This window comes from Acartia tonsa, chromosome 7 (genome assembly GCF_053477335.1).
Source record: "Acartia tonsa isolate MP-2025a chromosome 7, ASM5347733v1, whole genome shotgun sequence".
In the NCBI taxonomy this organism is placed as follows: Eukaryota; Metazoa; Arthropoda; class Copepoda; order Calanoida; family Acartiidae; genus Acartia; species Acartia tonsa.
Window position 1 is genome coordinate 24786334 of NC_137266.1, and position 26761 is coordinate 24813094.

The window sequence follows — 26761 nt, forward strand, 5'->3', positions numbered from 1 at the left end:
AAAGCAAAGCCTTGTCAGTTAGCAAGATATTGAGCTTGATCCTGACATACATACATTGTTCAACCAAACTTCAAATCTTGAAATGTAAATAATATAGCTATGTTGTAATATATTAAAGATTTTAGCTCCCAAATACGTAGAGTTGGGTTGGGTCTATCCCCCTTCATACCAAATTCTTAATGGTTACAATGGTGGTTAATAAATTGAAATGTATCCCAATTTATTGAAACAAAATAACCTCATCCGTAAATTGAAATTATTGGTTGAAAAGTTTTTGGATACTAATAGTTCAAAACAATCAACAAAGTTAAATTCAAACTGTTTAAAGTTTTTGGGCCAACAAATGAGAGATCATGTATTACTTTTGGTATAATTTACCTGGGAGATCAAGGGATAACACAATGGACATATTTTTAGTATTTTCTCGACAAAAATATTTTGAATCTGATGTTTGATGTTCAGGCATTAATAAATTGAACCAAGTTTAATTATTCAATTATCAGAGACCCTTTGTAAAAAAGATAAATATTAATCAGGTTGTTTACTAAACTAGGATCATGGGTTTTAATCAAAACAAAAACATGATAAATATGTAATTTATTAAATAATTGGATACCTGTTATTACAATATTACAATAGAATACAATATGTGAACAATTATGCAAAGAATACAAAATATTAAACTAACAAATAGAGCATTTTAGTAGTAGAGGCATAAGTTATTAATACTACAAAAGTAGAAAATAGACATGATAATTAAATATAAATATAAATATGACAATCTTTCCTTTTATTGGGCAAAGTCACATGCCAGTGGCGAGTAGAGGTAGACTGTATAATGACAAAGAGGGTCTTCTACCCAAAACATGTCCCTGAAAAATAAACAAATAAATATTATTGTTTTAAAGCAAAAGTTTTATTGGATTTCTCAACTGCTGGGTTTTGGTAAAACACAGGTAAAGAATTTGGTTCAAAAGTTTATAAAACCAAGTTATTGTCAACACATATTTTAGGCTGCTTTTTAGCAGCCTTTTTTTGTTTTCAGTTTAAATCAGGAGTTGTCATATAAAAATGTTAAAAAACATATATTATCAATATGAAATATAATTCTTTGTGAATTTTACTGTACTGTGTAAATATGGTTAGAAAACTTACAATTTAGTTAATTCAACAGTAGGGTCATTTCCAAAAGCATCATAGTAGCAATACCAGACAGCCTCACTAGACCTGTCAGCTCCATTTCCACAGTTGACACTATCTCCATTTAGGTAGTACTGAATGGTAAATAAATAAATAAAAAAAAATATTATACTCTTGACTGGGAAGTTAAAAGACCCCTTCAGGAAATTCCCTTCTGAAAGACTTCCACAGGAATACTAATTTACAATATATAACAAACAAGATATAGGCATCTTAAAATGTCAATTTAATATCCCTATACCTTTTTTTTGTTATGGAAGCTGGAGGCTTCAAATTTGGAGTATTGGGTCTATTTGTGGCAGTCTTTCAACAATTAGAGTGGTGTATTTCCTGCAGGCATCCTTTAAAAGGCTTTTGAACAGTTGAAACAAAAATTAAAAAATCTAATTCTTAATTTTTTGCTGCTGAATTTACCATTTAACATAAGTATATATATTACAGGGTTTGGCTGGATACTTTTTTAGCCGATACTGGATATCTGGCTGATTTCTAATGCCGGATAACCGGATAGTAAAGTAGCAAAATTTCTGTATAAAAATTGGGTGCCATTTAGCTGCCAACTGCTGGCTGCGATGGCTGGCAGCTGCAAAGAATAGCTGCTATTGCAAAAAATCATGTTTTGATATTTCAAATTAAAAATTCATACAAATAAACATTTTCTGACAAAAATTCATCTAACCTCAAAAATAAGAAATTGCAGCAATTTAAAATATAAAAAGTAAGTATTTTTGTACTATAATATAAAAGATTATATTGCCAGATATCAGGCCAGATAGTTCCAATAACCGGTATCCGGCCAGAAATTTAAAATAATCGTATATCCGGACAAACCCTAATATAATATATTATAAATATATTATCAAAATCTTTTGATTACCTGTTTATCGTCTAAAGAAGAGCCACTTCCACTGGTATAGTTACCAAGGGAAAGTTCTCCACCATGGTCTTCGTGGAATTTAAAGGCCTTAACAATTGGAAGATATTTACTTACTTACATGTTAGAGAAATAGAATTTAAATAAATTAAGTTAAATCTTATTTCCTGTTTTAACTGAAATGTACAAATAAAATGAAAAACAAAGGACCTTATTTGAAAATTTTACATAACTTCATTTTTTTTAGATGCTAATAAATTGAAATAGGATAATTAAATGAAATACAGATTAGAATACTTTTCATGACAAAAAAAATGTTGTTTAAAATATTTAAATTATTATTAGATAATAAGTCGAAGGAATTTTTATGTTATCTTTTTTTTTAAATATCAAACTTAATTTTGTAACAATTTTGGTGCTTAAGTGATATAAATCCTAATATTAAAGTAACAGGCTGATTGTGTGTGTGTCAGTCTGAACCAAAGGATCTTGCTGATATGGTTCTCCTTTACAAGTAGGCTTCTCATAGGTCCTTGGAATTCTTATAACAGTTTTGGGGGAGGATACTACCATCCTCCCTAGAGAAATCGCACCTAGAAAAATTAACCCCCCAATTACAATTTTAAAAGTTATCTAAAAGTCTAAACCTGACCCAACATTCAAACGGGTTCAAATTTGAGGCTTAGGCGCGGATGACGCTATATAGTTGTTATTCTTTATTCTTACCCTGCAGTAAGGACAGAGACCCCAACCATCATCTGTTCTGATACAATAATCAAATTGACAAGCATCTTCTTTTGTCAAGTCAACACAATATCCAGTTCTAACAAAACAGTGTGATTAGTTTTTATGTATCAAAAAGTATTCTGAAACCGTTTTTCCTTCTTCATTGTGATTTTTCTCCTTTGTTTATAGTGTGATGATGTTTTTAAGAAAAATCCTTTTTTTCTCCTAGTCTTCTTGAACTAACCCTTCTTAACATAAAAACAATAATTTCTTTTAATGTAGGAAAATGAGCCAGTCTTAAAGTAAACACCTATCAGTATCCATAAAGCTAGTAAGCAAAAGTACAAAGAAATAAGGAAAAGAAAAACGCAGAATACCGTTGCCTTTTTTTGTGCTTTCAACTTTTTTTTATGAACTGTGATTTCATGATATTATTTTAGGCCTTGATTAATAATACATACTTAGGATAAACATCATCTTCAGGAACTCTGCCCAGTTCGGGAAGAAATCCCAGCTTACAGAAACAGTCATTTTTTTCCTCTCCTAAATATATTTGGAAATAAAACTAATATAATTCAAGATGAATTTTTTAATTAGTTCCTGATTAAACACACACACTGTTAAAATTTTTTTTTAGGGCAAGAGGAAGAAAGAAAGGTTTCTACACTTTTCTTAAATGGTAAATTTGGTAACTTTGGATAGCCTTTAGAGGCCACAAAATTTTATTTTGGTGTATCTCTTAACCAAATCATGTCTAAAGATCCTATTCCAACCCAACCCATTGATTGAACAACTTTTGTCTGGAAGTCCAAAGTATGCAGCAGTAGGAACAACTTTTAATGTCACAGGTCTGTATGCAGATCTCCATTACTCCTTTTTTCGTTTACATTAAAAAAAAACAATAAAAATAAATCTTAAACTAACCTGTAGTTTCAAAAAGAATTTCATCAAGAAAGCAATAAGCATTTTCTTGACAATCAACATCATCTTGACACATGTCTCCTGGAATATTCGTAGTAGTGGTAGATGTAGTTGTTGTGGTTGTAGTGGTGGTAGTAGTTGTTGTTGTGGTTGTAGTGGTTGTAGTAGTTGTGGTGGTTGTAGTGGTTGTAGTAGTTGTGGTGATTGTATTTGTTGTAGTAATAGTTACTGTAACAGGGGAACCATTACTGTTAGTAACTGGAATTCCACTTATATCTGTAACAGTAATTGGAGATGCAGTAGTTGTTTCTGTAACTGGGAAACCATTACTGTTAGTAACTGGATTACCACTAATATCAGTTACGGTAATGGGAGATGCTGTTGTTGTTACTGTAACAGGAGAACCATTACTGTTTGTTACTGGATTACCACTTATATCTGTTACAGTAATGGGAGAGGCTGTTGTTGTTACCGTAACAGGGGAACCATTACTGTTAGTAACTGGATTGCCACTTATATCAGTTAAAGTAATAGGCGATGCAGTAGTTGTTACTGTAACAGGGGAGCCATTGCTATTAGTTACAGGATTACCACTTATATCTGTTACAGTAATTGGAGATGCTGTTGTTGTTACTGTTACAGGAGAACCATTACTGTTTGTAACTGGATTGCCACTTATATCTGTTACAGTAATTGGAGAGGCTGTTGTTGTTACTGTAACAGGGGATCCATTACTATTAGTAACTGGATTACCACTTATATCTGTTACAGTAATTGGAGAGGCTGTTGTTGTTACTGTAACAGGAGAACCATTACTGTTAGTAACTGGATTACCACTTATATCTGTTACAGTAATTGGTGATGCTGTCGTTGTTACTGTAACAGGAGAACCATTACTGTTAGTTACTGGATTGCCACTTATATCAGTTACAGTAACAGGTGATGCAGTAGTTGTTACTGTAACAGGGGAGCCATTGCTATTAGTAACAGAATTTCCACTTATATCTGTTACAGTAATTGGAGATGCTGTTGTTGTTACTGTTACAGGAGATCCATTACTGTTAGTTACCAGATTACCACTTATATCTGTTACAGTAATAGGCGGGGCTGTTGTTGTTACTGTTACAGGGGATCCATTACTGTTAGTGACTGGATTGCCACCTATATCAGTTACAGTAATAGGTGATGCAGTTGTTGTTACTGTAACAGGGGAACCATTACTGTTAGTAACTGGATTACCACTTATATCGGTTACAGTAATAGGTGATGCAGTAGTTGTTACTGTTACAGGAGAACCATTACTGTTAGTAACTGGATTGCCACTTATATCTGTTACAGTAATTGGAGAGGCTGTTGTTGTTACTGTTACAGGAGAACCATTACTATTAGTAACTGGATTACCACTTATATCTGTTACAGTAATTGGAGAGGCTGTTGTTGTTACTGTTACAGGAGAACCATTACTATTAGTAACTGGATTACCACTTATATCTGTTACAATAATTTGAGAGGCTGTTGTTGTTACTGATACAGGAGAACCATTACTGTTAGTAACTGGATTACCACTTATATCTGTTACAGTAATTGGAGAGGCTGTTGTTGTTACTGTTACAGGAGAACCATTGCTGTTTGTTACTGGATTGCCACTAATATCTGTCACTGTAACTGGTGAAGCTGTTGATAACAACGTTGTTGCTGTAACCATTTCAGTCACAACATTACCACTTGCATCTTAAATAATTTATTCAGAGTTAGTATTGTTGATAAAGTTTTGTAATTTTTATGTGTTTAAACATTTTATACCTGTGGCTGGATTTCCACTAGGATCTGTAACAACCACTGATTGGATAGTTTCTGTTATTGGATTACCACTAGGATCTAAAAATTGGTAAATTGAATAATATTGAATATTCCCATGAGTTATAAGAAAATCTCAACAAGAAAGACATTTTATAAAATACCTGTTACAGGGTTACCACTTGCATCAGTCACAACTACAGATTGAATTGTTTCAGTTACTGGATTACCACTAACATCTACATAAAAAAAAATACTTCATATGAACAATAAGTAAAATCAATTAGACAGTCATGAAATGCTTTTATTGGTGGGGGGTGGAAGGAGACTGAATTTAAAAGTGGGTGATCATACAACTCTGCTTGGGTTAGGGTTTAGAGGAGGGAAGGAGTAAGAAATCAAAATTTAGATATTTTTTTTATTGAGCCTTTCATTCTTACATGTCCTATTACCTGTGACTTGATTTCCATTTGAATCTGTTACTACTACAGACTGTATTGTTTCAGTCACTGGGTTACCACTTGCATCTAAAAGGATTAGGTTGTATACATGAAACTTAAATATGTCAATCATAATTAAATTAGCAAACCTGTAACTGGATTTCCACTTGGATCTGTGACTCCAACTGATTGCACAACTTGGGTAACTGGGTTACCACTAGCATCTAAAATATATTATTTTGAGAAAATGGTTACAATCAAATCTTAAAATAAAGTTTGGCTGTTACCTGTTACTGTGTTTCCACTTGAATCTGTAACACCAACTGGTTGTATTACTTGAGTGACTGGGTTTCCACCTACATCTAAATAATATTTATAAAAATATTTAACCTTTTCAATCTACTATATAGATTACACCATTAAAAAAAATTAATTGAATAAAATCTATATTTATGACAAAACTAAAAATTTGAAACCTGTGACAGGGTTTCCACTTGCATCTGTTACACCAACAGTTACTGCAGCTAAAGTGGTAGCAACTGTTATTGTAACCTTTTCAGTTACTGGATTACCACTAGAATCTAGGAAATAAATAGTTTTATTAATAGCAAATTTAGATCAATTGAAGTCATATTTACTCTGTATAATGTCTAAATGTGTAGTACCTGTTACAGGATTGCCACTGGCATCTGTAACTACAACTGACTGGACTTGTTCTGTCACTGGGTTACCACTTGGATCTGTAATTTCGAGGAGTGTCAATTTTGAGAGTTGAATGGTTAAGAATTTTACATTATTTTTTACATTAATTTTTTAAATTAATTTCTGCTGTATCAAATCTTTCATAAATTGTATATTTCATGAAGCTATAAATATATTCTACTGACTCTTTTTTACCTGTAACTGGATTTCCACTTGGATCTGTGACAACAACAGATTGTACTTGCTCTGTAACTGGATTTCCACTGGCATCTAAAGTTAATAAATGTTGACAAAAGAAAATAGTTGGCATATGAAAGTAGCTTATATTGATTACCTGTTACAGGATTTCCACTAGAATCTGTAACAACTACAGATTGCACTGTTTCTGTCACTGGATTTCCACTAGCATCTAAATTATTATATGCATTAAAATATTCATACTAATGAGAAAAAAATAAAATATTCATAAAGAAAAGAAAAAATTTAATCTTTTATTATATACCTGTTACTGGGTTTCCACTTGAATCTGTTACACCAACAGATTGTATAAGTTGTGTTACTGGATTACCACTGGAATCTGAATATTATTTATAATGAAAAGCAGTATGTTGTGGTCTAAAAACAAAACAAAAATAACATCAATAGAACTAGATCTACTTTAACATACTCTAATACCTGTTACTGGATTTCCACTTGGATCTGTAACACCAACTGTTTGAACTAATTGTGTGACAGGATTACCATTAGCATCTAAAATAATTATAAAATTTCATCAGAGTCTCCAAAGCATTTTCCTATATTAATCCAGTTACCTGTAACAGAGTTTCCACTAGCATCAGTAACAGCAACAGTTACAGGTGATAATGTTGTAGGAATTGTGACAGTTATTTTTTCTGTCACGGGGTTGCCACTTATATCTATAAATGTTTAATAATCAGAAAAAAAAACATACTGATAGATATTAATAAATATTTTATTGATATTTTGGTTAACAATATTGATATTAATACTTTACCTGTTACTGGGTTTCCACTTGGATCTGTTACAACTACTGATTGTACTTGTTCTGTTACAGGATTACCGCTAGCATCTGAATCAATTTGAATGCAATTACAAAGACTGACACAAACTTTAACTTTATCAATATTACATTTTTATATAAACTAACTTTTTAATCTAATGTTGCTTTTAAGCCTTTAGTATTTCTTACTTAGATCAAAGCCCAAGAAACATTTAATTCTCAAAAAAGTATCTTTAACTAAGATATATTTTTCTTTGGTATAAAAAACTAAAGTTTGAAACTTACCTGTTACAGGATTGCCAGTTGCATCTGTGACTACAGCAGATTGAATAGTTTCAGTTACTGGATTGCCACTTATATCTAGAATAGAGGTACAATCAATAATATTTTCTTTAGCACATTTTTTACTTTTCACAATTACTCAAAGTTTATGTTACCTGTTACAGGATTTCCGCTAGAATCAGTTACCAGAATGGATTGAACAGTTTCAGTTACTGGGTTACCACTGGTGTCTATATAAAAATAAAGATGTATTATTTTGGACATTTACTGAGTATGATTTAAATTACCTGTTACTGGATTTCCACTTGAATCTGTAACCCCAACAGATTGAATCACTTGAGTGACAGGGTTACCACCAGCATCTGAATAAGAATAGATAATAATTCTTTAACTATAAAGTATTAAATTCTTAAAAATATTTTAGAAATTTAACTTTACCTGTTACTGGATTTCCACTAGGGTCTGTAACTCCTACATTTTGAATTACTTGTGTAACTGGGTTACCACTTGCATCTACAAATTTAAAGAATTTTTTTTCTCACCTACATAGTGTGACATATTTCAGTTTGAATAATGTTGCTAGTTACATAAATAATTATAAAGTTAAATTAAAATATAATTAAAGGAAGCCTGCAAGAAATACCACGCTTTAACTGCTGAAAGACTGCCACAAGTAGACCCAATACCCCAAATTTGAAGCCTTCAGCTTTAATAACAAAAAAGTTCTAGGCATTTTAAAATGACATTTTATGTACAATAAAAATTTTGAAAGATTTTAAATGTTTATGTTAGAAATTTTGAAATTAAACTATGTTGCCAAAAAACAAAATAATTATAAGCTTGTTTTTGTCATAGATTTAGGTTGCCAGTAATTGTATTTTTACAATAAAAATACCCATTTTTATAGTCAAAATCATTAAAAAAATTAAGTTTAACTTGCGTTGTACTGAGAGTACTGTAGTATTTCTAGCCATTCAGAAGGCTGAATCAGCTCCACAGCCAATCACAGCTGAGCTTGCATTAGTTTTATTTGTTACTGCTATGATTTTTCGTTAACAAACACAATTTAAACCAAATTTCTTTCAGAGATTTTGACTACAAAATGTGGTATTTTTTATTTAAAAAATGAAATCAGTTACCAGCAATCTAAGTTTATGACAAAGATAAGGTTTTAATTTTGTGTCTAGGCAACATATTTTAATATTGTTTTTTTTTTCTATAAAAAGTTTCATTGTACATAAAATGTCATTTTGAAATGCCTAGAACTTTTTTGTTATTGAAGCTGAAGGCTTCAAATTTGGGGTATTGGGTCTACTTGCTGCAGTCTTTCAGCAGTTAAAGTGTGTTATTTCTTGCAGGCTTCCTTTAACCTGTGACAGGATTTCCACTTGCATCAGTAACTCCTACTGTCACTGGTGGTAGTGTTGTAGTTGTAGTTACAGTAACCTTTTCTGTAACTGGATTACCGCTTGGATCTAAAAAGGAAATTTCAATTAAAACAATAAAACAAATCTAATCTAAGTTGGTTGGTAAATTTTTGATTCTTTTTGTACCTGTAACAGGATTTCCACTGGGATCTGTAACACCAACTGATTGTACTTGTTCTGTGACAGGATTACCACTAGCATCTAAATATATCATTTAGATTTAATAGAATTTGTTAAAAAAGGAAAGTATTATCAATTGATCTGGAAAATAGTAAATACCTGTCACTGAATTTCCACTGGCATCTGTAACAACAACTGATTGAATTGTTTCTGTTACTGGATTACCACTTGGATCTTAATATGTATATGTTTAATTTCATATTACAGATAAACAGATTATTTTCATTAAAGAAAAAAATTATTATATAGCCTTAATGGGTCATTTATTCCAATTTATTTATAAATTGTAAATTAGAAAAATCAAGATATACCTGTAACAGGATTTCCACTAGAATCTGTGACAACAACTGACTGAACAGTTTCTGTTACTGGATTGCCACTTGCATCTATATAGATCATAAAAATGAATGAATGATATTTCTTTTATTTAGAAAAGGTTCTAATTTAAAACAATAACCTGTCACTGGATTTCCACTTGCATCTGTAACACCAACTGATTGTATTACTTGAGTAACCTGGTTTCCACTTGAATCTTTAAAAATTTGTTAAATTTCAATACCATTTTATTTATTACACTTTATTATCAACAGCGTCAATTAAAATAAGTACCTGTAACAGGATTTCCACTAGGATCTGTAACACCAACACTTTGAATTACTTGTGTTACAGGGTTTCCACTTGCATCTAATATCATTTTTTTTGTATTAGAATTTCCTGATTATTTTTCAAACTATTTTTACATGAAAATATTTATATCAATAGTAGGTTTTTGTCTGTATCCTAAGATTTCTGTAGCTAATGAACTAATCTAGTTCACAATTTTAGATAGACAAGCTATTTTATTTTTAGATTTATGTCTTTGGGATGGATTTAGGCTATTTTTCACTTCCCTACCCTCTCGAAAATAGTCTATAGATGCTAGAGGCAAAGCCAATAGTTCATTATGTAGATAGAAACCTTGGAAAACACAACTGTCAATATAAGTAAAACCACACTCCTTATTTTCTTCTCCTTTTTAGCTAATATTAAGAATTGCAAAAATTTCAGATATTAATACCTGTGACAGGATTTCCACTGGCATCAGTAACACCCACAGTTACAGAAGGTAAAGTACTTGCTACTGTCACAGCAATTTTCTCTGTTACAGGGTTGCCACTAGGATCTATTTAAAAATAATCATCAACACTTTCTTATATATTCTTTTATCAAATTTGTGAATTTATTGAATATGTTTTAATTTAATTAGACATTGTTTATCAATATTTATTTATGAGGTAGGTCTGCAAAAACTGTTACAAAAGTCTTTACCTGTTACGGGATTTCCACTGGCATCAGTAACAACTACTGATTGCACCTGTTCTGTTACTGGATTTCCACTAGCATCTAAAATGTTTCATTGAAAATAAAGTCATTTGAAACACGAGTTAAAACATTGTAGAAATCTGGCTGCTAGCACCCTAGTGGTAACTAAGCTTTCTTGTTATAACAGTAAATAATGATATTGTAATTTTTAATTTTTTGAAATTTGTATACCTGTTACAGGATTACCACTTGGATCTGTGACAACAACTGATTGTACTTGTTCTGTTACTGGATTACCACTAGGATCTTGTAGGAAGAAAATAAAAAATATTTTTTAAATATTCACTTTTAAAACATATTGATTTAATAATATTTACCTGTTACTGGATTTCCATTTGAATCAGTTACTACTATAGATTGGATTGTTTCTGTTACTGGATTGCCACTAGCATCTAAAAAATATAATATTTTTGAATCAAAATAGGTATTTTATACATAATGAATCTAAGCTGTAAAAATATTACCTGTAACTGGATTTCCACTTGAATCTGTAACACCAACTGATTGTATCACTTGAGTGACTGGGTTGCCACTCACATCTAGATCAAAAATAGTTTTAAACTTTTTTTGAGAAGAAAGTAAAGCCTCTGTTTTATGGTTTTTACTTTCAAATGCATGGTGAATTATGATGTTGATATCCTTTTTCTCAAATTTGAAAAATTAGTATTGTCTTTACATTACCTGTTACTGGATTTCCACTTGGATCAGTAACCCCTATTGTTTGAACAACTTGAGTTATAGGGTTTCCACTGGCATCTAATTATACAAAATCATTTATAAAATAAAATTATTTACTCGACTGTCTACTTTAAAAAAAATCATTTATAAATGCCACTTTTTAATTAATGTAAACAATAACCTGTGACAGGATTTCCACTAGCATCTGTAACACCTACAGTTACTGGTGGTAATGTAGTTGGAACTGTCACTGTTACCTTTTCAGTAACAGGGTTACCACTTAGATCTAAATAAAATTTAATGATGCTGTGAGTATTGGTGCAAAAAATATGATGTAACAAAAGAAATTAGCCAATGAGAGGCCGTTATTGACCAATGGTAAAATTTATAGTGGCCTTTCATTGGCTAATTTTTTTTGTTACTTCATATTTTTTGCACCAATACTCACAGCATCAAATTTAATTATTTTCTCTAATAAGAAGCTATTTTTCTTCTTTAAAACTACAAACATAATTTTTCATTAACCTGTTACTGTATTGCCACTAGCATCTGTAACAACAACCGATTGTAATTGTTCAGTAACTGGATTACCACTGGCATCTACAGAAGAGTGGTCAGATTAGAAATTAAGTGAATATTAAAATCATGTTCTAGATGTACAGAAAATTATTGTGAAATTAATCATTAGCTATAAAATAAACTAACCTGTCACAGGATTTCCACTTGGGTCTGTAACAACAACTGTTTCCACTTGTTGAGTAACTGGGTTACCACTAGAGTCTAATGATTAAGTCAATTAAAATATAAAAAGTTTTTTCTTTGGTATTAAATTTAGTTATTTTAAAACAGTAAATTTTTATACCTGTTACAGGGTTTCCATTAGCATCTGTAACTCCAACTGATTGAACCTGCTGGGTTACTGGGTTTCCACTAGCATCTAAAAAAAAATAAGAAAATAAAACCGCTTTTTTAGCTTTTTGAATGTGTGATGATCAGGAAAATCATTATTATAAGAAAAGTAAAGTGTCACATACCTGTAACAGGATTTCCACTTGCATCTGTAACAGGAACTGATTGAACTTGTTGAGTAACTGGGTTACCACTAGCATCTATTTAATTTTAAATTTATTATTTTACAATATAACAAGCGAAATAAGCAGGTCAAATGATATAAGAAAAAATCATAACTTTGGTAAACAATTTCATTATTTAAACACAATTTATATTTATTACCTGTTACAGGGTTTCCACTGGCATCTGTAACTCCAACTGATTGTACCTGCTGTGTTACTGGGTTTCCACTGGCATCTAAAAAAATTGGATAAGAATTTAAAACCACTTCCTTTTCTAGTTTTTTAATGTATGATTATCAAGAAAATCAACTTAAAGGAATCCTGCAAGAAATACTACGCTTTAACTGCTGAAAGACTGCCACAAGTAGACCCAATTTATGTGCAATGAAAATTTTGAAAGATTTTTATTGCTCATGTTAGAAATTTTGAAATTAAACTACTTGGCCTATAAACAAAATTATAAGCTTATTTTTGTCATAAATTTAGGTTGCCAGTAATTAATTATATTTTTACAATAAAAATACCCACTTTCATAGTCAAAATCATTAAAAAAAATTGCGTTGTACTGAGAGTACTGTAGTATTTCCAGCCAATCAGAAGGCTGAATCAGCTCAACAGCTTGGATTAGTTTCATTTCTTTTTGCTATGATTTTTTGTTTACAAACGCAATTTAAACCGAATTTTTTCCCATTGATTTTGACTATGAAATGTGGTGTTTTTATTGTAAAAATGTAATCAGTTACAGGCAATCTAAGTTTCTGACAAGGATAAGGTTTTCATTTTGTGTCTAGGTGACATATTTTGATATTGTTTATTTTCTATTGTGAGCAATGGAAAACTTTGAAAAGTGTCATTGTACAAAAAATGTTATTTTGAATGCCTTTTTTGTTATTGAAGCTGAAGGCTTCAAATTTGCGGTATTGGGTCTACCAGTGGTATTCTTTCAGCAGTTAAAGCGTGGTATTTCTTGTAGGCTTCCTTTAATACCTGTAATAGGATTTCCACTTGCATCTGTAACAGGAACTGATTGAACTTGTTGAGTAACTGGGTTACCACTAACATCTATTGAGAAGACCAATTGAATTATGATAATCTTAGATATTTAGATATTAGATATAACATTTAATATTTGTTACATGTAACAATTTAGTTATCTTTTAGTTTATCTTTTTAACTATTTTAAAAGTTATATCAAAAATATACTAAGAGACCAGTAGAATTATACCGCAGAGCTAAAAATACGATTGGGCACCAAAATAAGATTTTTGGGGGATTTTAAAGTTATTTTTTAAACTATGGATTAAAACTGATAAAATTTGATACCTGTTACAGGGTTTCCATTAGCATCTGTAACTCCAACTGATTGTACTTGCAGGGTTACTGGGTTTCCACTAGCATCTAAAAAAATAGACGTAGAATTTAAAAGCCTAGCTCACACAAGACATAGGTCGACCTCTTGAAATTTTAGGTCTACCTAAAGAGGCTTTAGGTTGACTGATTTTATTAAGGCATTTGTTAGTTGTACTTGTTTAGGTTGACCTACAGAATAAATCGGTCTACCTCTAAAAGTTGTTTGTGAACTGGGAAATATCTTTCTGTAAAAATCTTTTCTCGTATTCATTCGAATCCGGTGGATAGGAACCGGTTCTCATCCATACGAAAAAACTATGTCTAGCATCGTATTATATCCAGCTTTCTACGAATATAGAAATGTACAATCATAAGATTAAAACTAGTTTTTTTAGCCGGTGACTTCGTCACCTCGGGGCTAAAAAAACTAGTTTTAATCTCATAATTGTACATTCTATATCCGCGGAAAGCCGTTTATAATACGATGCGAGAAATAACTATTCTAGTTTTTGCATGTGATATTCTCAAGAAAATCAAAATCATAACAAAAAACAAGTATCACATACCTGTAACAGGATTTCCACTTGCATCAGTAACAGGTACTGATTGAACTTGTTGGGTTACTGGGTTACCACTTGCATCTAACAAGAAAATAAACTGTAATTGTTAGTTTTACTATATCAGGCTAATAATCTACAGTAAGGAACTTAACTCTACCAAAGTATTTAAAGGACATCAAAATACATAGGTCGACCTATAGAAGCTTTATAAAGGTATTAGTTGGTTGTACTTGTTAAGGTTGACCTACAGAAAAAATTGGTTAACCTTTAAAAGTTATACGTGAACTGGGCAAAAGAAATTCCCAACATTTATTTTTATTTGACTTAATAATATTATTGAGTATTAGTGCCATTGCCATCAGCCATGTATCAAGCGCCCCTGAATTGCTTAGGAGAGTTTTTCAGCTTGACATGTAGTTGGAAGAATAGCATTATTAAGATTCTCATGCAAATGATATTTTAAGAAAAATCTGATGTCCTAAAAATAAAAAAAAATCAACTTAAATCATTGGTAGTTCTTTTGGATCAAATAAGTTGATGTATCTGCCACATCCTAAAATTTGCGTAATCTATGGCTAATATTTTTAAATTCAAATTTCTATATAACTTACATAACAGAAATTAATCAAAACTTATATATTATACCTGTGACAGGATTTCCACTGGCATCTGTAACAGCAACAGATTGGACTTGCTGAGTTACTGGATTACCACTAGCATCTGAATAAGATATGAAGGTGAAACCATTTGTATTAAAGCAGAAATACAATCTATGATTATGAATTTGTCCCTCTACAAAAGGTAATACATAATTCTATTTTCCCCTCTCTTTATAATTATATCATCTTGGCTGATATGATTTTTTACTTTAATCTGACAATTAATTAGGATAAGGCAGCTTTTTTTTTTACCTGTTACAGGATTTCCATTTGCATCAGTGACAGCAACTGATTGAACTTGTTGTGTTACTGGGTTACCGCTAGGGTCTTAAATAATTTTTAAAAAATTGTTTTTTTTTATGCAAAAAGATTATGCAATTTCTATTTAAATCATTTAACAAAAATCAGTTTAGAAAAACTATTGATCAAAGACATATAAAAACTTTAAGATTTTAGCTAATATACCTGTAACAGGATTTCCATTTGCATCTGTGACAGCAACAGATTGGACTTCTTGAGTTACTGGATTACCACTAGCATCTGAATAACATTTAAATAGATGTTTTGTGGGTTGCTGATTATTAAATAAATTATCTGACAATTTAATAGCATAAGAGAAATTAAAGGAACCCTGCAAGAAATACCCCGGTTTAACTGCTAAAAGCTTGCCACGAGTAGAACCAATACCCAAAAATTTGAATCCTCCAGCTTTGATAACAAAAAAAGTCATTGTCAGAAACTTAGACTGTCAGTAACTCATAACATTTATACAAAAAAAACACCCCTGTCAAAATGTCTTTTAAAAATTCGGTTTAAATTGCGTTTGAAAGCATAAAATCATAGCGGGAAAAAATTAAACTAATGTAAGTAATACAGATGCTCAGCTGTGATTGGTTGTTCAGCGGACTTAGCGTGGACTCAGGATTTATATCCTGATAAATTCTGATTGGCTGGAAATCCTAAAGGCTGGCATTCTCACGCTTCAGTACTCTCAATACAATGCAAATTAAACTTAATTTTTTTTAATGATTTTGACAATAAAGAAGAGTGTTTTTATTGTAAAAATGTTTTCAATTACTGGCATCCTAAGTTTCTGCCAAAAATAAGCTTATAATTTTCTTTCTAGGCGACGTATTTTAATAATGAAAATTCTATTATTAGCAATGAAAAACTTTGAAAATTTTCATTGTACTAAAAATATGATTTTAAATGTATATAACTTTTTTGTTTTTGAAGCTGGAGGTTTCAAATTTTGGGTATTGGGTCTACTCGTGGCAGTCTTTCAGCAGTTAAAACGGTATATTTAAAACTGATTTACCTGTTACAGGATTTCCACTGGCATCTGTGACAGCAACAGATTGGACTTGCTGAGTAACTGGATTACCACTAGCATCTATATAAGATATAAATATATATTTTGTAGGCTGCTAACAGTTAAATTAATTATTGTTTTCAATGTAGCTTCTTAATTAAAGTGTATTTGAAAGGTCTGTTAAATTTTGAGAGATAGTTATTAGCTTAAAAAACATTAATTTTGTAATTTTTTTTCTTAACTCAAACAACTTAAAATTAAGAAATTTAAATTTCGATTTAACCCACATAACAATACATATTTATGAAACAATACCAAAATTTTCAGATTTTGGTTCAATACCTGTCACAGGATTTCCACTGGCATCAGTGACAGCAACTGATTGAACTTGTTGTGTTACTGGGTTACCACTAGGGTCTACAAAACATTTTTATCATTTAAACAACTTATCAAAAGTATTGGAAAATTCAATTTCTATTGAACTTATATAACCATAAACATCCAGAAAAATCATCAATCAGAGCTATATAAAAAAGCAAACAGATTGAACTTCTAGAGTTACTGGGTTACCACTAGCATAATTAATAACATAAAAATAGTTATTTAGTTGGCTGTTATTTTTTTAATAATTAATTGTATGCAAGGTGACTCATTAATTCAAGTGAATTTTTAGGGCTGTTAAGTTTACAAAATATTTACTCTAAACTAACAATTCATTACCATGAGGAAGGAACAAGCGGTGTTACCTGTTACAGGATTTCCACTAGCATCTGTTACAGCAACTGATTGGACTTGTTGAGTTACTGGATTACCACTAGGATCTACAAAACATTGATTTCCTTATTTTTAAATATAATTTTAACAAACTTAAGTTTAAATTTGGAATTGATTCATTAAAAATATAGGATGAGGAATGATTATCAAAAAATATTTAAAAACTTTGAGTTATTGGATATTATACCTGTTACAGGATTTCCACTGGCATCTGTAACAGCAATAGATTGGATTTGTTGAGTAACTGGATTACCACTAGTATCTAGATAAGATATAAATAGATATTTGGTGGGTTGCTGATTGTTAGCTTGGCAAATTTAAAATTATTGAAAATAAAAAAAGGGGTAAATAAACCCAACTTAATGAGGAGATTTCTCACACCAAAATGTTTACTAAAACTAAACTGACAATGCACTACCATGAGGAAGGAACAAGGTGTTTTACCTGTAACAGGATTTCCACTGGAATCTGTAACAGCAACAGATTGAACTTGCTGAGTTACTGGATTGCCACTAGCATCTGTATAAGATATAATTAATTAATGGGCTGCTGATTGTTACATAAATGATTGTTTACAAGGTAGCTCCTCAATTCAAATTAATTTGAAAAGATCTTTTAAATTAATGATAATTTTTACTGAAATCTGTGTTTTTTGAGAATTATAGGCAATTCAGAAAATATGTAAATAAAAAATAAAAAATTTGGATAATTAATACAATACCTGTCACTGGATTTCCACTGGCATCTGTAACAGCAACAGATTGGATTTGCTGTGTTACTGGGTTACCACTAGCATCTGATATTAAGGTCAATTATATTGTTAGCTTGGTCAACGATAAAAATGATTAAAAACAGAAAAAGGGGGTAAATCAACCTGCCTTAATGAGGATTATCAAAAATTATATCAAAACTTTGAGAAATTGGATATTTTACCTGTAAAATATGTAAATAAAAAATAAAAAATTTGGATAATTAATACAATACCTGTCACAGGATTTCCACCGGCATCTGTAACAGCAACAGATTGAACTTGCTGAGTTACTGGATTGCCACTAGGATCTGAATAAGATACTTTAATCAATATTTTATGGGCTGCTGAAAATGATTGTTTACAAGGTAGCTCCTCAATTCAAATTAATTTGAAAAGGTCTTTTAAATTAATGATAATTTTTACTGAAATCTGTGTTTTTTGAGACTTATAAGCAATTCAGAAAATATGTAAATAAAAAATAAAAAATTTGGATATTAGATACAATACCTGTCACTGGATTTCCACTGGCATCTGTAACAGCAACAGATTGGATTTGCTGTGTTACTGGGTTACCACTAGCATCTAATATTAAGGTCAATTATATCAATAATAAATTCTTTTCTTTCATAAACAATTTAGATATTTTAAAACAGTTAATATATATAATAGATTTTTTGGTGGCTGTTGATTGTTAGATAAATGATTGTTTGCCAGGTGGCTTCTTAAGTTACTAGTTTACCACTATAATCTATAAAGCATTAATTACTTATAATTTAACCAAATTTTAAAAAAGATTGGGCAGGTTTTCTAATCAACACATATGTATAACAAAAAAATTCAGATATATGAAAATATTGAGATTTTAGATATCCACTGGCATCTGTAACAGCAAAAGATTTGACTTGTTGAGTTACTGGATTGCCAGTAGCATCTGAATGATATATGAATAGATATTTTGTGGGCTGCTGATTGTTAAATTAGTTATCATTAGCAAGGTAGCTCCTTAATTGAAATGTATTTGAAATGGTCTGGTAAATTAAAATAAAGGTAGACATATTAGGATAAACTTTATCCTTAAAAATAATTTTTTCAGATTTAACAGCAAAGTGTTTATTTTAAATAGAAACTCCCAAATAATCAAAATTAAGAAGACTTAAATAGTGAAATATGTATTCTAAAGAAGCCTGTTCTTTTTTTGTGAAGAATTTGAGATTAATAATAAGCATTTTAGAAAAAATATCAATCAAAAATTTATCAGAGCTTTAGGATATTAGAAGTTATACCTGTAACAGGAATTCCACTGGCATCTGTAACAGCAACAGATTGGACTTGCTGAGTTACTGGATTACCACTAGCATCTGAATAAGATATAAATAGTTATTTCTAAGATGTGCTGTATGATTGTTACATAAAATGATTTATTTACAAATAGCTTCTTAATTAAAGTATATTAGAAAAGCTCAGGTAAATAAAATAAGGATTAGCTTTTGAAAATCTTTACAAAGAATTTCATTAGATTGCTAACAGCAACATGTTTAGCATGAGGAAGAAGCAAGCTGTTTTACCTGTTACAGGATTTCCACTGGCATCTGTAACGCCAACTGATTGAACTTGTTGTGTTACTGGGTTACCACTAGGGTCTACAACACATTGATTTCTTTACTTTCTTTATAATCTTAGCAACTAATCAAAAGGATAGGGCAATTCAAATTTCTATTCATCTCATATATCAATGAACATTTCCGAAAAATTATTAATTAGAACCATATCAAATCTTTAGATACTATACCTGTGACAGGATTTCCACTGGCATCTGTAACAGGAACAGATTGGACTTGCTGAGTTACTGGGTTACCACTAGCATCTGAATAAGATAAACAGTTAGAAGGGTGAAACTATTTTTATAAACGAAAAATATAATCTATGATTATGGTTTTATCCCTCTAAAATAGGAAATGTATGATTCCATTTTCCCCTCACTTCATAATTATGTAGTCTTGGCTGCCAATATGAGTTTTGTAATCTACCAACTCATTTAGGCCTTTCTTGACATCATTAAAATGGGAAAATGAAATCATACAAGTCGTTTTTTAGAGAGACAAAACTGTAATCATAAAATATGCTTCTGGATTCATAAAATTTGTGTTTGTAAATTGTTTGCAAGTTACCTTCTTAATTTCAATTAAATTTAAATAGTCTATAAAATAAAAAAGGTGGAATAGACTTTTGCCAGAACAAAGAATTTTGTATATTATTTGCACCTGTTCTGGTCCAAGGCATTCATTTCTTTTTTTTTTTTCATGATTTAAACAACTTAGCCAAAGTATAAGGCAATTCAAATTTCTTTTTGACTCACATAACAATAAACATTCTAGATGAGGTTCACCAAAAATATATCAAAATTTTGAGAAATTTGATATCATACCTGTTACAGGGTTTCCACTAGCATCGGTAACAGCAACAGATTGGATTTGTTGTGTTACAGGATTACCATTAGCATCTACAAAAGAATAAAGTCATTACCTAATTTGTAAAATAATTTAAACAACTTTTAAACAAGATAAGGCAGTTAAAATTTCTATTGAACTTATATAACAATATACATTTCAGAAAAAAATATCTACAATAAATATATCAAAACAAAATAAATTTAAAAAAAAGAGTAGGTAGTTTAGATTTATATTTAATACATATAGCAATAAAAATTTAAAATGTATCAAAATATTTTAGATTTTATATTCTATACCTGTCACAGGATTTCCACTGGCATCTGTAACAGCAACTGATTGAACTTGCTGAGTTACTGGGTTACCACTAGCATCTGAATAATAGCATAAATTTGTGTTGTGAAAATATTTTGCAGGTTAGCTTCTTAATTTCTACTGTATTAGAAGGGTCTATCAAATTAAATAAGGGAATATGTGTCATAATATACTCTACGTCATTTGATTGCTGTGTAACATGCTAATGTGCTCAATGGATCTTGTGTAACCAAATAGACAACCAAACCTTTGATTACACAACCTTTGTCTGAAAGTCGTAATGGTGTATGGCAATACGATGCACTTTAGGCAAAGGCATCAATTTCTTTACTTTGAAATTTTATATTTTAAACAACTTATCAGAAGATTTGGGCAATCCAAATTTCTTTTTAACTCACATAACAACAAATACTTCAAAAAAAGTTTCATAAAAATTTTAAACTTTGAAATTTTGAATACAATACCTGTCACAGTATTTCCACTGGCATCTGTGACAGGAACAGATTGAACTTGCTGAGTTACTGGATTGCCACTAGCATCTGAATAATATAATTAAATCGATATTTTGTGGGCTGCTGATTGTTTAATAAATGATTGTTTGCAAGGTAACTTCTTTATTCAAGTGAATTTAAAAAGGTCTTGTAAATTAATAATAATGTTTACTTAAATCTGGGTTTTAAAGACTTTACAGAAAAAATAGAAATAAAGAATTTAGGATATTAGATACAATACCTGTCACTGGATTGCCACTGGCATCTGTAACAGCAACAGATTGGACTTGTTGAGTTACTGGATTACCACTAACATCTACAAAACATTAAAGTCTGTAATACTTTTTAAAAAGAATAGGCAGAGCTGGATCTTTAAATGTGTAGCCGTTGCCATTGCCGCTGCCAGAGGTACAGCCACTAACCTAATAGCCATCTTTAAATCAAATTGGCTACGTGTGGCCACGGCTTTCAATCACAACCACTTTTTAAATTTTTAAGTAAAAACGTAAAAACTGGCAGTGGCAACGGCTACGGCCAAGACTACGGCTACACATTTAAAGATCCAGCTCTGTTTAAATTTCTATTTAACTCATGTAAAAATATACATTTCTGAAAAGTATCTTGAATAAATATATTAAAACTTTTAGATATTAGATATCATACCTGTGACAGGATTTCCACTTGCATCTGTAACAGCAACAGCTTGGACTTGCTGAGTTACGGGATTACCACTAGCATCTGAATTGTTAAATAAATGATTGTTTGATAACAGCAAAGTGTTTACTTTGATCTGACAATTCTTTGGTCATGAGGAAGTAGCAAGCTTTTTTACCTGTTACAGGGTTTCCACTGGCATCTGTAACAGCAACTGATTGAACTTGTTGAGTTACTGGGTTACCGCTTGGGTCTAAAGAACATAAAAAATGTCTTGGCAATATATAATGTATATTTTCTAGTTATAACATCCTTATACTAAAGTAACTGTATGCATGTTTGTCTGTACGTCCACTAATATCTTTTAAATGGCTCTATTACACAATTTTAAGGGCATTTTAAATTTAGTTCAAAAAAGGATTAAGTATATTTTGAGAGGGGGGAGGGGCAGAGGTTTGACACCCTCTTGATATATTGCCCTAAGCAATAAATTTTTTAATTTGTTTTACTGACAGAACAAATTATGTAAGTGGGCTACCCTCATAAACTTTTAGTGCTAAAGAGCTAAAAATGGTTACCAGTTACAGGATTTCCACTGGCATCAGTAACAACAACTGATTGTACTTGTTGTGTAACAGGGTTACCATTAGGTCCTAAATTGGAGTATCATGAAGTAAGGAGACAATATATAAAAAAATAATATTATAAATCTTTCTCTCAAATCAAGTCAAGACTACTAACCTAATGAAATAAAATAAATAATTGCTAAAGACATTTTAAAGAAATACCACTTCCACTTCCTTTACAATTTATTTGAAAAATACATGATAACTACACCTGTCACTGGATTTCCACTTGCATCTGTGACAACAACAGATTGAACAGTTTCTGTCACTGGATTACCACTAGCATCTAATTTATAAAATAATTATATATTTAGCTATACTTCTTATATTAAAATTGATATATCAGTCAAGGACAAAAAAATAACCTGTTACTGCATTTCCACTTGCATCGGTAACAACAACTGATTGTACAGTTTCTGTTACTGGATTGCCACTTGCATCTAATTATTTAGTTAGAGTTAGCATTATTTTAAATAGGTAACATTTGTAAAAGAAGAGATTGAGATTAAAATATACCTGTAACTGGATTTCCACTAGAATCTGTAACACCAACTGATTGTATCACTTGAGTGACTGGGTTTCCACCAACATCTAGATGGAAATTTTTATTATTGTTACAGGATTTCCAGTGTCATATAAATTGTGAATATGGATGTTATTATTCTGTTACTTCAGATTAGAAGATTTAGTAGCATCCTGTTATTACCTGTTACTGGATTTCCACTTGGATCAGTAACCGCTATATTTTGAACAATTTGAGTTATGGGGTATCCACTGGCATCTAGGTATAAAAGACAAATTAAAATGTTTTCTTGGCTTGTTTTGTATTTAAAATAAATCATTTATACTTTAAATTTAATTCAACTTTTAATTTAAGTAAACTGATAACCTGTGACTGGATTTCCACTTGCATCTGTAACAACTACAGTTACTGGTGGTAATGTAGTTGGAACTGTTACTGTTACCTTTTCTGTAACAGGGTTACCACTTAGATCTAAATATAATTTAGTTATTTCCTCTTCTGAGAAGCTAGTTTTCTTTTTCAAAAAGTTAAAACTTCAAAGATATATTTCAATAACCTGTTACAGTATTGCCACTAGCATCTGTCACAACAACTGATTGAAATTGTTCAGTAACTGGATTACCACTGGCATCTATAGAAAAGTGGTAAAATTAGAAATTATGTGTATATTAGAAACATGTCATTGATTTATTAAAGGAAGCCTCTAAGAAAAACAACAAAAGACTGCCACAAGTAGACCCAACACCTCAAATTTGAAGCCTTCAGCTTCAATAACAAAAAAGTTCTTGGCATTTCAAAATGACATTTTATGTACATTGAAAATTTTTAAAGATATCCATTGCTAATAATAGAAATTAGAATATTAAATTTTGTCGCCTAGAAATTTTGAAATTAAACTACATAGCCTAGAAACAAAATTATAACCTTATCTTTGTCAGAAAATTAGGTTGCTGGTAATTGATTACATTTTTACAATAAAAATACTACCACATTTCATAGTCAAAAAATTCGGATTATTTTGTGTTTGTTAGCGTAAAATCATAGCTGAAACAAATGAAACTATTACAAGCTCAGCTGTGATTGGTTGTTTAGCTGATTCAGCCTTCTGATTGGCTGGAAATTAGGGTTGGGCCAGATACTTTTTTGGCCCGATACCGGATTTCTGGCTGATTTCAAATGCTGGATAACCAGATATTAAAAAAAGAAAATTTTTCTTCATAAACCGGTGTTTTATTACATAAAATTAAGGTTAAAACTTAAAAATTAAGTAACTATTCTAATTTCTTCTAAGCAATTAATATAATGAACTAATATTACCCTCAATCTGTAATATTAATATCCCAAACAGTTGGAGGATTTGCAGGGAGGTGGCGTTGAACGCCTGCCCCCCCCCCCAAAACCTTTGTTATAACTTCAGGGATATAACTGAGTGACTTTTGATTTATGGGTATGACACATTACTGAGACATTTTTTTGATTATCTCCTTCCTGGCGGGCACAGGATGCCAGCAAACCTGGTAAGGTCATTCAGGTATCCGGCTGGATATTGAAAATGGCCGGATATTCGGCCAAACCGGATATCCGGCTCAACCCTACTAGAAATACTACAGTACTCTTGGTACAACGCAAGTTAAACTTAATTTTAAAAAATGATTTTTTCTATTAAAATAGTTAATTTTTTTGTAAAAATATAATGAAAATGAAAATCTTTCCAATTTTTAATTGTACATGAAATGTCATTTTAAAATGCCTACAACTTTTTTGTTATTAAAACTAAAGGGTTCAAATATGGGGTAATGGATCTACTTGTTAGATCGTTGTATTTCTTGCATGCTTCCTTTAAGAAATTCTAATTAATTTACCTGTCACAGGATTTCCACTTGGGTCTGTAACAACAACTGTTTCCACTTGTTGAGTAACTGGGTTACCACTAGCGTCTAATGATTAGGTCAATTAAAATATAAAAATTAATATCTTTGGTCAAATATTTAGCTATTTTAAAAAAGTAAATATTGTATACCTGTTACAGGGTTTCCATTGGCATCTGTAACTCCAACTGATTGTACTTGTTGAGTAACTGGGTTTCCACTAGCATCTAAAAAATTTAATGAAGTATTTATTATCACTTCCAGATAAAACCTTTTCTATTTCTTTTTAATTGTGTTGATCAAGAAAATTATCAACATAAGAAAATTCAAGAAGTGTTACATACCTGTAACAGGATTTCCACTTGCATCTGTAACAGGTACTGATTGAACTTGTTGAGTTACAGGATTACCACCAGCATCTAATTAAATTACAATTTTTGATTTTACAACAAGAAGCTAAATAAGCAGGACAATTAAAATATAGAAATTATAATCTTTGGTAAACAATTTAGTTAATCTAAAACTGTAAAAATTTGATACCTGTTACGGGGTTTCCATTACTATCTGTAACTCCAACTGATTGAACCTGCTGGGTTACAGGGTTTCCACTAGCATCTAAAAAATGTAAAAATTCAAACCACCTTGAGTTAAAACTTTCTAGTTTTTGAATGTGCGATGATCAAGAAAATCATTATAATCAGAAAAATAAAGTGTCACATACCTGTAACAGGATTTCCACTTGCATCTGTAACAGCTACTGATTGAACTTGTTGGGTTACAGGGTTACCACTAGCATCTAATTAATTTGTAATTTTTGATTTTACAATAACAAGTTAATTAAGCAGGCCAAATGAAATAAAAATCAAATCTTTGGTAAACAATTTGGATATTTAAATTAATTAATATTTATTACCTGTTACAGGGTTTCCACTGGCATCTGTAACTTCAACTGATTGTACCTGCTGGGTTACTGGGTTTCCACTGGCATCTAAAAAATTGGATACGAATTTAACACCAATTCCTTTTCTAGTTTTTATTTAATATAGGATTATCAGGAAAATCAAGTGTAATGTACCTGTAACAGGATTTCCACTAGCATCTGTAACAGGTACTGACTGAACTTGTTGAGTAACTGGGTTACCACTAGCATCTAATAAGTAGGTCAATTAAACTATTTAAAAATTCTCATCGTTTGTAAACAATTAAGATAGTTTAGAACAGTTAATATTTAATACCTGTTACTGAGTTTCCATTTGCATCTGTAACTCCAACTGATTGTACTTGCTGAGTTACTGGGTTTCCACTAGCATCTAAAAAAAATATAATAAGAATTTAATCCACTGAGTGTTAAATTTTTTTCTAATTTTCGCATGTGTGATGCTCAAAAATTCAAATTCATAAGAAAAATCAAGTATTAAATACCTGTAACAGGATTTCCACTTGCATCAGTAACAGGTACTGATTGAACTTGTTGGGTTACTGGGTTACCACTTGCATCTAAATAGAAATTAAATTGTAATGTTTAGTTTAACAATACAAAGCTAATTGTTTGAATAATTTTTATGAAATGACTAATCTAAAGGAAGGACTTAATTCTACCAAAGGACATACAAACATAGTGTCATTGCTTCCCGTCAAGCGTCCTTGAATTTTTGTGTTTTTTTTTGCAGCTTGACTGGCCTGACATGTATTAAGATTCATGTACAAAATACTATTAAAAACAAAATCTGACGTCCTCAAAATAAATA

The 26761-nt window shown here is 30.8% G+C and overlaps 1 protein-coding gene across 1 annotated transcript in view; it reads right to left on the reverse strand.

Annotated features, from left to right (window-relative positions):
- Positions 1–582: 582 nt before the first annotated feature.
- LOC145325125 (uncharacterized) overlaps positions 583–26761 on the reverse strand; it is a 39028-nt gene continuing 12849 nt past the window's right edge. The window contains exons 40-119 of the mRNA XM_080167977.1: positions 26436–26510; positions 26249–26323; positions 26089–26163; positions 25927–26001; positions 25735–25809; positions 25554–25628; positions 25358–25432; positions 25166–25240; positions 25008–25082; positions 23702–23776; positions 23512–23616; positions 23329–23403; positions 23139–23213; positions 22988–23062; positions 22834–22908; positions 22575–22649; positions 22175–22249; positions 22006–22080; positions 21584–21658; positions 21316–21390; positions 20836–20910; positions 20515–20589; positions 19879–19953; positions 19655–19729; positions 19373–19447; positions 18597–18671; positions 18323–18397; positions 18060–18134; positions 17783–17857; positions 17526–17600; positions 17311–17385; positions 16907–16981; positions 16571–16645; positions 15718–15792; positions 15505–15579; positions 15239–15313; positions 14600–14674; positions 14007–14081; positions 13671–13745; positions 12844–12918; positions 12645–12719; positions 12473–12547; positions 12316–12390; positions 12136–12210; positions 11792–11896; positions 11614–11688; positions 11397–11471; positions 11250–11324; positions 11104–11178; positions 10879–10953; positions 10628–10732; positions 10180–10254; positions 10028–10102; positions 9882–9956; positions 9670–9744; positions 9517–9591; positions 9334–9438; positions 8402–8476; positions 8251–8325; positions 8119–8193; positions 7967–8041; positions 7676–7750; positions 7473–7577; positions 7336–7410; positions 7163–7237; positions 6995–7069; positions 6856–6930; positions 6624–6698; positions 6435–6539; positions 6246–6320; positions 6108–6182; positions 5971–6045; positions 5683–5757; positions 5525–5599; positions 3725–5452; positions 3262–3343; positions 2801–2897; positions 2078–2164; positions 1156–1274; positions 583–872 (exon numbers count right to left, since the gene is read on the reverse strand). Of these exons, the coding sequence (XP_080024103.1) occupies positions 791–872; positions 1156–1274; positions 2078–2164; positions 2801–2897; positions 3262–3343; positions 3725–5452; positions 5525–5599; positions 5683–5757; positions 5971–6045; positions 6108–6182; positions 6246–6320; positions 6435–6539; positions 6624–6698; positions 6856–6930; positions 6995–7069; positions 7163–7237; positions 7336–7410; positions 7473–7577; positions 7676–7750; positions 7967–8041; positions 8119–8193; positions 8251–8325; positions 8402–8476; positions 9334–9438; positions 9517–9591; positions 9670–9744; positions 9882–9956; positions 10028–10102; positions 10180–10254; positions 10628–10732; positions 10879–10953; positions 11104–11178; positions 11250–11324; positions 11397–11471; positions 11614–11688; positions 11792–11896; positions 12136–12210; positions 12316–12390; positions 12473–12547; positions 12645–12719; positions 12844–12918; positions 13671–13745; positions 14007–14081; positions 14600–14674; positions 15239–15313; positions 15505–15579; positions 15718–15792; positions 16571–16645; positions 16907–16981; positions 17311–17385; positions 17526–17600; positions 17783–17857; positions 18060–18134; positions 18323–18397; positions 18597–18671; positions 19373–19447; positions 19655–19729; positions 19879–19953; positions 20515–20589; positions 20836–20910; positions 21316–21390; positions 21584–21658; positions 22006–22080; positions 22175–22249; positions 22575–22649; positions 22834–22908; positions 22988–23062; positions 23139–23213; positions 23329–23403; positions 23512–23616; positions 23702–23776; positions 25008–25082; positions 25166–25240; positions 25358–25432; positions 25554–25628; positions 25735–25809; positions 25927–26001; positions 26089–26163; positions 26249–26323; positions 26436–26510 (7925 nt within the window). The 3' untranslated portion in view covers positions 583–790. The remainder of the gene's footprint in view (positions 873–1155; positions 1275–2077; positions 2165–2800; positions 2898–3261; positions 3344–3724; positions 5453–5524; positions 5600–5682; positions 5758–5970; positions 6046–6107; positions 6183–6245; positions 6321–6434; positions 6540–6623; positions 6699–6855; positions 6931–6994; positions 7070–7162; positions 7238–7335; positions 7411–7472; positions 7578–7675; positions 7751–7966; positions 8042–8118; positions 8194–8250; positions 8326–8401; positions 8477–9333; positions 9439–9516; positions 9592–9669; positions 9745–9881; positions 9957–10027; positions 10103–10179; positions 10255–10627; positions 10733–10878; positions 10954–11103; positions 11179–11249; positions 11325–11396; positions 11472–11613; positions 11689–11791; positions 11897–12135; positions 12211–12315; positions 12391–12472; positions 12548–12644; positions 12720–12843; positions 12919–13670; positions 13746–14006; positions 14082–14599; positions 14675–15238; positions 15314–15504; positions 15580–15717; positions 15793–16570; positions 16646–16906; positions 16982–17310; positions 17386–17525; positions 17601–17782; positions 17858–18059; positions 18135–18322; positions 18398–18596; positions 18672–19372; positions 19448–19654; positions 19730–19878; positions 19954–20514; positions 20590–20835; positions 20911–21315; positions 21391–21583; positions 21659–22005; positions 22081–22174; positions 22250–22574; positions 22650–22833; positions 22909–22987; positions 23063–23138; positions 23214–23328; positions 23404–23511; positions 23617–23701; positions 23777–25007; positions 25083–25165; positions 25241–25357; positions 25433–25553; positions 25629–25734; positions 25810–25926; positions 26002–26088; positions 26164–26248; positions 26324–26435; positions 26511–26761) is intronic.